This window comes from Papaver somniferum, chromosome 1 (assembly GCF_003573695.1).
Source record: "Papaver somniferum cultivar HN1 chromosome 1, ASM357369v1, whole genome shotgun sequence".
NCBI classification, from domain to species: Eukaryota; Viridiplantae; Streptophyta; class Magnoliopsida; order Ranunculales; family Papaveraceae; genus Papaver; species Papaver somniferum.
In genome coordinates, this window is record NC_039358.1 from 26,570,828 (window position 1) to 26,581,622 (window position 10,795).

The 10,795-nt window shown below is 36.2% G+C and overlaps 1 protein-coding gene across 1 annotated transcript; it reads left to right on the top strand.

Moving 5' to 3' along the window:
* The first annotated feature begins 8,905 nt into the window (after positions 1-8,905).
* On the top strand, positions 8,906-9,736 carry LOC113361774. Its single transcript, XM_026604924.1, has one exon. It carries the CDS (start codon positions 8,906-8,908, stop codon positions 9,734-9,736), a length of 831 nt encoding a protein of 276 aa, XP_026460709.1.
* Positions 9,737-10,795: the final 1,059 nt, after the last annotated feature.

The following is a 10,795-nucleotide window of genomic DNA, read 5'->3' on the forward strand; positions in this document are numbered from 1 at the left end:
TTAACAAATCTAGAAGCGTATAGTCATTTGTGTATGACAAGCTAAGTTTTCGATCTAACGGTTGAGAAATATTAACTTGAATCTAAATTAGGTTTTCATCTAACGGTGAATATTGATTGCTTTGTAACTAAGGCAAAACCCTGATTTGAAGACTATATAAAGGAGACATTTAGCATTGAGAAAACTAATCCCCATACGTCCGTGTGATACTAGTTTCTCTGCTAGAGTCGATTCTCCTTTAACCTTTGGTTTTCTTCTTCTAAAACTAGGTTAACGACTTAAAGACTTCATTGGGATTGTGAAGCCAGACCGATACTACTTTTATCGTAGTTGTGTGATCTGATCTTGCATCTTCTATCGTAATAGTACAATCATATTGATTGTCTAGAGATCATGAGAGTTCTCCGATAGGCAAGATATAAAAAGTAATCACAAACACCTTCGTCTCATCGTTTGTGATTCCACGACATCTTGTTTCGCTACCATACGATTAACATTGTTGTGAGGTGATTGATTAACCTAGGTTGTTCTTCGGGAATATAAGACCGGATTATCAATTGGTTCTTGTTCACCTTGATTATTATCAAAAGACGGAATAAAAATTTTTAGGGTTTTTCTGTGGGAGACAGATTGATCCTTTGATAGACTTGTCTGTATGAGACAGATTTGTTTATTGTTAAAGCCTGCGATTTTAGGTCGTAACAACTCTTAGTTGTGGGTGAGATCAGCTAAGGGAATCAAGTGTGTAGTATCTTGATGGGATCAGAGGCGTAAGGAGTACAACTGTACCTTGGATCAGTGGGAGACCGATTGGGGTTCAACTATAGTCCAGTCTGAAGTTAGCTTGGAGTAGGCTAGTGTCTGTAGCGGCTTAATACAGTGTGTATTCAATCTGGACTAGGTCCCGGGGTTTTTCTGCATTTGTGGTTTCCTCGTTAACAAAATTCTGGTGTCTGTGTTATTTCTATTTCCGCATTATATTTGTTTATATAATTGAAATAATACAGGTTGTGCGTTTGAATCAATCAATTGGAAATACGACCTTTGGTTGTTGATTGATATTGATTGATCCTTGGACATTGGTCTTTGGTTCCATCCAAGTTATTCCTTGTGTTTGATTATAGACTCGTTGATTTCTATTAGCTTGAGTGAATCAAAACAAGAGAGAGATATTAATTCCTTGAGATACTTTTATCTAGATTGAGTCTGACTGTCTAGTTGATTCTCTAGTAAGTGTTTCGGAGTTAGTCCATACAGATTGCTAATTCAAATATTGGGTGGTGTTGTTAGACCCCCGCTTTTTCAATTAGTATCAGAGAAGGCAAACACGTTTAAGACCTTACAATTCTGTGTTTGTAGCGATCTGACTCTATGGACAGAGGTGCTATCTCTATTAACGTACCACCAGTCTTCGATGGCTCTAATTACTTATGGTGTAAAATTGCTATGCGAGCTTTTCTTCAAGCACGTGATTTTTAATCATGGGTATATGTTGTTAATGGCTATGATGCTCCCGTTGTGGCAGTTGGAGATGTAAACATTCCCAAACCTATTGGTGAATACACCCCGGCTGAGATCAATGCTGCAAAGCAAAATTCCGACGGTTTGAATGCTATCATACATGCCATTACCCCAAATCTTCAGCACCATGTGTCTAATTTCACTCGGTCTAAAGATGCTTGGGATATCTTAAAAACCGTATTCGAAGGTAACTCCAGTGAAAATGAAGCTAGGCTTCAAAACCTTAATTCTGATTGGGAGAACCTTCGTATGGCAGATGAAGATATATTTGATGAGTTTAATCACAAAGTGTCTGAAATTGTTAATGCATCTTTTGCATTGCGTAAGACTATTCCTGAAAAGGACATTGTGCTAAAAATTCTCAAATCGCTGCCATCTAGATACGAGTCTAAGAAGCATGCCATCGTTGAGGGAAATAACCTTGATAATCTTTCCAGAAATACATTGGTTGGAAAGCTAAAGAGCTTTGATCATGAGCATACATCCAAAATCGGAAAGGATGTTGCCTTTAAAGCACAGAAGAACACTAAATTACTTGATAAGAGTAAAAGTGTTTATGTCTCTGAGGATGATTAGTCTGAGGGTGATTTTTCAGATGAAGATCTTGACAAATCAGTTTCCTTGATCACAAGACAGTTTAGGTATCTTTTATTTAAGAGAAGTAAACGGTTTTCAAGAGACAAACCTAGGTCATCGGATAAACCTCACAATCGTGTTCCTCCTAAAAACAGGGATACTGACGAGGCTGATGACGAGGATATGCCACAGTGCTTTAAGTGTAAATGTTTTGGTCATTTTGCAAACGAGTGCCCAAATCGTAGAAAATACGCTGGGAACAAAGGCCTTGCTGTAACACTTGATAAGATGTCTGAGATCTATGATTCTGATGAAGATAGGAAATCAAGTGTCGGTTTTCTATGTGAAAACATTGATTTTGATAACTGTAGCAATACATATACCAATCTTGATGGTTTCGGTGAAGATAAGAAGCCAATCATGCTGGAAGAATCAATTGACCCAACCTTTGGAAACCCTGTCTGTAATGTTTCAGGATCTACCGTGTGTTTAGCTGCTGTTGCACCACAGATGCCTGATTATTATCTAAGATTGACGTGCTCGTTTTGTTCTCAGAAGGGTCATGAACTATCAAGATGTTACAAGTACAAACATCAATTGAGGCACGCCAACAAACTTCAATGAAGAGCAAATCAGTTAGCAAGGAAGCTTAAACTTGCTCAGAAGACCGCTGAGGTATGTAGGATTTTTTCTTCTTCTAAGAAGTTAGTTTCCAAAGACAAAACAAGACCATTTGAGAAGAAAGTATGGTCAAATATCTTTGATAGACAGAAGTCAGAGGATTCCTCTCATGAGGAAAATGGTGGACAAATCATTGTTCACCACATCACAAATTAATTGTGTTGTTTGGTAAATCTTGTCTCATGTGCCTGTTCAAAAGAGACAAGGTTGTGAACGCACAGGCTTTAGGAGAAGTTTTCTTAGTTTTATTCTTTTCTGTCTATCAAATAAAAGGAAGGGTTACTTTCGACAATTCTACTCTTTATAGGGTTTAGAGTTGGACGTCCACGAACCTGTTTAAAGGTTTCGAACCCTACATTCCTTTTTCCTCTTTGATATTCTTTATATTCCAAGACTGCTTGTTGAGATTGTGAATTCCAATCACAAAAATCAGTTGGTTATAGTTGTTCTCATAAGCATCATGTCTTTGGATGAAAAGGATGTCAACATGATTGTTAAGCCATCAATCAAGGAAAATGAAAAATCTCCAGTAATTCCGTCCTTGAAAAGAAAAAGGAGGAATACAAGAAAGACAAGGGCTGTCCCTTCTAACTCTCAGAAATTTTCCAATGTTCTTGATGAGTTGAAGGAGGTAAGAAAGGAGATTCGTGATATAAAGGCTTGCGTTTTAAGATCTTTGGAAATTCAGAAAGACGTGGTTCGACATCATCAGCCAAGACGGTCTGTTGATATTAACTCCTATCTTCACGAACCTTATGTACCAATGGCTGTTGACGACAAGGAGTTCGGGAATGATAAAGAATTTCTCAAAGACATTTTTTCCTAGTATGTCTTCTTTTTGGCTTAGTTGGAAGAATAACTAGTGATTTTAATAGCGATGATTGTGACTACACGTAGCTATTATTTTCATCTTCTTGTTTTTAGGTTTTTTGGTTTAAAATTCTAAAACTATTTGGAGGATGATGTTTTACAATATTTTTGATTTGTTATATTGCAACTTGTTATGGGATATTTGTATTTACGTCCGTGAACTTTGTTGTCCCATATTTTGTCAAAAGTAAAGTCGTTCATGATCGGTATTCGTTTGTTGGTTTAAGAATGAATAGACTTTTGACATATACAAAAGTTAAGCCTATATTGTCAACCCTTGACGGAAGATAGGTTAAAATCTTTTGTATCCAAAGATTATTGCTATTGTATATGCTTGTGCAAAAGAATGAATCCTTGTGTATTCCACGGTATAGATCTTTATTGATCCATCTTTTTGTATTACCGTGAGGCTCCGTGATGTGTCTTATGTTGAGAACGATATAACTAAGTTGATTATATTGGTTTGTTGTTCCGTAAGGTACCTTATGTTGAGAATTTAGAACTAAATTAATCATCTCCTTGGTTATTTAGTTATTACTCCACAAGTTCTCTTGTGTTGAGTACATGAACGATTAAGCCAATCACTCTCTTGTATGATTAACTTAGTCGTTGCTCCGTAAGTTTACTTATGTTGAGCACAATGAATTAAATTGATCACTTTTGTGGTTAATTTGATTATGTATTCCGATTAGATTATTCATGGGTTTACTTATGAATAATTTGATTGAGTGTTGGATATAAAAATCATTCTCATGGTTTTGGTGTCCAAAAAAATCTTTCGTTTCTCTTGAAATTAAGGTCGCTCGTTGTTGTTCCCTTGGGAATGACATCAAATGGGGGAGAGTTCTTTTGAACTTGTGCTTAATGGTCTTATCTTGAGGGGTGTGCGGCTGTGGAATTTTAGAGGGGTTATCTTGTATCTTTAAACTCCTTGATGAATGTTGTTAGCTTCGGCTATGTGATTGCATCTAATAAGATGATGTGTGTTTCTTTCTCTTATTCATGAAATGTCTCTTACGGAAATTTCATTATGATCCCGTTCTTGTACCTTTGCCAATTTTATTGACAAAATGGGGGAGAATTAATATGCAGTTAACACTACAAATACATATGGTTTTCGGATCATTGTGTAAGGGGGAGTGGTTTTCATGTGAGATGGAGTATTGACTAAGGGGGAGTGATACATATCACCATAGTATTATTGTTGAAGTTGTGATACAATTGAACTTTGAAACTGTGTAAAAATACTATGACACTGTATAACAATGATCGAGACCGATGCTTTCTCATTGTTATAGCTACGGATCTTCAACAACGGTGATGCTAAACTTACAACCTTTGGGATCATTGGAGTACTTGGAAGTGACGAAGATTTCGAGGAATGTTGAAGATTAGACATGTGGAATAGGAGCTACTAAAGTTTCATTATCTTTTTTGTATTCCATATGTATTGATAGTTTTGTCACTAAAATTGACAAAGGGGGAGATTGTTAGAGCACTGCTCGGTCAAACTCGCATGTGTTGCTATCTCAAGCATGTTTTTCAATGTTAGTGATCAAAATTATAAGTCTTGATTTCTAGTCTCTTATAGCTAAGTCTCGGACTAGGATAATAAGTGTAGTTGAGCTCAAGGACTTCATGGCGATTCATCATACAAGTAAAAGATCTACTCAAGGAACCGGTGGAACTTCTCGACAAAAAGGTATGTGGAGACTTGAACTTATCTGTCACTCAAAAGTCTATCTATTCTATCTCCTACTCTTTGAGACAAAAGTCGTATGCTATATATATAGACTAGATCATACACATTTGGTATTCGATCCGAGTATACCTCGCCTATTTATATCTCGAAATGTGTGTTGGTAAGCTTTTTGCTTCGACCAAGTTTATCTTTACCTAGTGACGAAAGTCATGAATGTTTCGATCACTTTGAAAATTGCTTTGACGAGAAATAGTGTAACAACTGTATAACGTCCTCTAAGAATGTTTCAATGATTGGAATGAGAGTTTAGATTACATAACCAATGGATTCCTTGAATCGAAGTTTTCGAACTTTGTTGATCAAGAGAACCGGAAGTATGGCAAGAGCCAAGTCCGCGAACTCAGTCCACAAACTTCCGAAGTTCTCAAACCCGAGAATTTCTTATGGAGTTGACAAACTACTTGCGTGATCCAAGTCCGCGAACCCAGTCCGTGAACCGGCGTAGTTCTCGAACCCGAGAATTTCTGCTGGAGTTTGTAAACTCAATATGGTGTCTTAAGTCCGCGAACCTAGTATGTGAACATTAGAAGGTTATATATCTAAACATGATTTCTGAACTTAATCTTAAAAGACTAAGGAATGCATTTGGCTATTAAAGTTCATGAACCGATTCGAGTGTATCAAATCATCTTTGCTTCAATTGTGTCTTGTGTAGTTACATAAGATTTCCTTGCAATTGAACAACTCTCTTAACTAGTTCATTTGAGTTAATTGAACTAGTTATGGTGAAGAAGAACATGGTTGGTATGAAACGCTCATATGGTTAACCTCTTTGGGTAGACTATTGTTGAACCAACAATGTACACGTTTGGGTGCGGTTAACAAACCTAGAAGCGTACAGTCATTTGTGTATGACAAGCTAAGTTTTCGATCTAACGGTTGATAAATATTAGCTTGAATCTAAATCAGGTTTTCATCTAACGGTGAATATTGATTGCTTTGTAACTAAGGCAAAACCCTGATTTGAAGACTATATAAAGGAGACATTTAGCATTGAGAAAACTAATCCCCACACGTCCGTGTGATACTAGTTTCTCTGCTAGAGTCGATTCTCCTTTAACCTTTGGTTTTCTTCTTCTAAAACCAGGTTAGCGACTTAAAGACTTCATTGGGATTGTGAAGCCAGACCGATACTACTTTTATCGTAGTTGTGTGATCTAATCTTGCATCTTTTATCGTAATAGTACAATCATATTGATTGGCTAGAGATCGTGAGAGTTCTCCGATACGCAAGATATAAAAAGTAATCATGAACACCTTCGTCTCATCGTTTGTGATTCCACGACATCTTGTTTCGCTACCATACGATTAAGATTGTTGTGAGGTGATTGATTAATCTAGGCTGTTCTTCGGGAATATAAGACCGGATTATCAATTGGTTCCTGTTCACCTTGATTATTATCAACAGACGGAACAAAAACTTTTAGGGTTTTTCTGTGGGAGACAGATTGATCCTTTGATAGACTTGTTTGTATGAGACAGATTTGTTTATTGTTAAAGCCTGCGATTTTAGGTCGTAGCAACTTTTAGTTGTGGGTGAGATCTGCTAAGGGAATCAAGTGCGTAGTATCCTGCTGGGATCAGAGGCGTAGGGAGTACTACTATACCTTGGATCAGTGGGGGACTGATTGGGGATCAATTATAGTCCAGTATGAAGTTAGCTTGGAGTAGGCTAGTGTCTGTAGCGGCTTAATACAGTGTGTATTCAATCTGGACTAGGTCCCAGGGTTTTTCTGCATTTGCGATTTCCTCGTTAACAACATTCTGGTGTCTGTGTTATTTCTATTTCCGCATTATATTTGTTTTTATAATTGAAATAATACAGGTTGTGTGTTTGAATCAATTAATTGGAAATCCGACCTTTGGTTGTTGATTGATCCTTGGGCATTGGTCTTTGGTATCGTCCAAGTTATTCCTTGTGTTTGATTATAGACTCGTTGATTTCTATTAGCTTGAGTGAATCAAAACAAGAGAGAGATATAAACTCCTTGAGATACTTTTATCTATATTAAGTCTGACTGTCTAGTTGATTCTCTAGTAAGTGTTTCGGAGTTAGTCCATACAGATTGCTAATCGAAATATTGGGTGGTGGTGTTAGACCCCCGCTTTTTCATAGTAGCACTCCAAACTTCGATAAACGGCGAACCAAACTTAAAGTGATGAACTCTCTCTTGAACACAAACTAAATTGATGATTTTAGAATGCAGTAGGATGATAATTAGGTTTCTAACTAATTAATCTTTTCTAAGTGTGTGCAGGGTATTTATAGAGATTACTAGTACTTCAATGAAGAATCATGATGCTTCAAATACCTCTTCAATTAAGTGTCATGATGCTAGAAGGATTTTTCCAAGGGTTGCGTCTTTTGAATTCCTAATTGAATTCCCTTCATGTTTTCGGTTTTAGGTTTTGTTTAGTTTTAAACGTGAAACTAAAACTGACTTAACTTAACTAACATGCTAAATTAAGATTAACCCCAAACCACTATGTACAACCCAAATCCAAACAGGTACTGGACTAAGGATTTTCTATTCATATACATACGGAATTGTACTCAATTTTCCAACAAGAACATATGAAGAAGATTGAAGGCGAGGAGATATATACCAAAGGGAGGATGGTTTGTTTCTGGATCTGAGATTTTAAATTGAGAGATATGGTTTGAGTTAATGGTTGAAGGAAGAGATTCAGTAAGGAATAAATGGAGTTAGGGTTCTGAATTTCAGGGGTTAGATTCTGATGGGAAATTGATGACGATTGAAGGAGGTCTTGTGTGTTGTCATTGAACAGAGAAGAGATGAATTAGGGTTTACAGAGATTCAAGTTTTAAGCTTCTGTGTTCCAATTTGAGCTGGACTGGGGAATTCAACAGAAAGATAGATGAAGATATGAAGAAATTAAAGATGGGTTTGAGTCTGATTAGGGTTTAAAGTTGATTCTATGATGAAGACCATGGTGATCAACTCAGGAGAAAAACGCTCTGCGAATTGGGCGATCAACTCAGGCGAAAATTTTCTTTTCCAGGGCTTGAAGCAATTAATTCAGGTGAAAATCTTATCTGATTTGTTTGATTTACAATGATTACGGAGTATTAATTGAAGTGTTTACATGGATTGTCCAAGAAATACTTCAATTAATCATCATAGTTCTGAAATGGATAATTTTAGTAATGGAGAAAATTTTAAGAAAATTCCTTCGATACCAGATAATTTGTTTGAAAAAAGTTTAGATCCTTGGAAGTTTTCTCTTATTGGAAGGCTTGATTTACAAAAGATTAAATTTGTTGATGCTTCAGTTATTTTAAGAAGTCAATGGAAGTTAGTGGGTGATTGTAAACTCATTCCTCTTGGAAGGGTTTTTTTTGCAATTAAGCTTGATAATGATCAGGATAAACAATATATCAAATCTCAGAGATGGGAAGTGTTGAATCATATTTTACAGGTTAGGAACTGAGTTTAAAACTTCAGGCCAGCAAGTCAAAGACTTTCTAAAGCAATGGTATGGGATAGATTTCCTGGTTTGGGATTGGAATTCTGGAATGAAAAAATTTTGTTTACAATATGTAAGGAAATTGGAACTCCACTCAAGATTGATAATGCTACATCTAGATGTGAGGTAGGATATTATGCAAATGTTTTGGTTGAGGTTGATTTCTCTCAGCATATTCCTAGTAAAGCGTGGATTGAGACCAAATATGGAGGCTTCTTTCAGGATGTGCTGATTCCAGATTTTCCAAAATTTTGCTCCTCATGTAAGATTGTGGGACATTTGAACTCTGAATGCAAATTTAAGAAAAACACAGAACAAGAAAAACATGTAGAAAGTGTTCCTAAAAATTATCAAAGAAGGGAGCCACAAGTACCTTTTGATATTTGTAACCCTGACATACCTGAAGATTCAGTAGTAGATTCAATTAAGGATGTTGTTCAAACCAATTCTTCAAATGTGGAAATTATTTCACAAGGAAGCAAATTCAGTTCTCTAGAAAATGTTCCTCAAGAAGAGGTACTTGAAGAGGTAATTATGGAATCTCCTAAGATTGTGAAAGTTGTTGAAGCAAATACCTTGAATAATAGTACTGTAAAATTTATTAATGGAACAAATGGTACAGTTGAAGAGGTTCCAATACAAGTTACTTCTTGGGCTACAGTAGTTGAGAAGGAAATAGTTACATCTACTTCAACTAGTACTTCTGTTTCAGTTAAAGCTCATAAAAGTCCTAATGCTCCTTCAAATGTAAGTGGTCAGATTCCACAAAACAATAAGTATAATTTTAGAAAACAGCCTGGTAAAGGGGGAACTAAGGATCCCCATCTTAAACAATGAAGATAATTTTTTGGAATATCAGGGGCCTAAGAAGAGTAAGGGCCCAGGATAAACTTTGGTCTTTAATCAATCAATTTAGTCCTTCTTTAGTTTGGGTTGCTGAGCCTAAGGTTGTTTGTAGTTCTTCTTTCTGTAGTAAATTGAATCTTCCTGGTATGGAAAAAATGGTCATACATAATTCTAGTCCTGGTATGAAAGGAAATATTTGGTTATTCTGGAACAAAGGTATACAACAGCCTCAAGTTATTTCAGTTTCTAGTCAGATGTTAACTGTAAGTGTTGGTGATGTGTTGGTGTCTGGTGTTCATGCACATGTCAAAGTTATTCAGAGAAGGTTTTTGTGGTCAGAAATGAAGATTATAAGTGATCTTAATAAACCATGGATTATTTTAGGTGATTTTAATGCAGTACTCACTCAAGATGAGAAGGTGGGTGGTAGAGTACCTAACAGAAATTCAATGTTAGAATTTAATGATTGCCTAAATCAGTGTGAGTTATTGCAAGCTCCCAAAACTGGATTACAATATTCATGGTCTAATTGTCAACATGGAAGCAGGAGAATTTTATGCAATTTAGATAGGATTGTTTTTAATCAAAAATGGTTGCAGATGTATAGTGATTGGGGGTATAAGGTTGGAATGAGAATAACCTCTGATCATGCACCTTTGTTAGGAGGATGTGTTAATATTCCAAAACCAAAAAACACTCCAAGGAAATTCCAAAAAATATGGCTCAGTCATCCAGAATTTATGCAAGTTGTATCAAATTGTTGGTCTCAAAATGTGGTGGGGGATCCTGCTTTTTAGTTTCTACACAAGTTGAAGGATTTAAAAAAGGTTCTCAACACATGGAACTGGGAAGTCTTTGGTGATGTTCAAGTAAAGATTAAGGAAGCTGCAGATAAAGTAAATTTGGAAACTCAAATTTAAGATGCTAATCCATTTGATGAGGATGCTCTTGCTAATTTAGTTCAAGCTCAAAATGAACATGCTAGTAGAGAAACTCAAGCCAATACTCTGATGAGGCAAAAAGCTAGAGTCAAGTGGATAAAAGAAGGTT

Bases quoted from the DNA above. Each gene is read 5' to 3' on its own strand.
- LOC113361774 (XM_026604924.1), top strand. From the start codon at position 8,906: ATGGTATGGGATAGATTTCCTGGTTTGGGATTGGAATTCTGGAATGAA.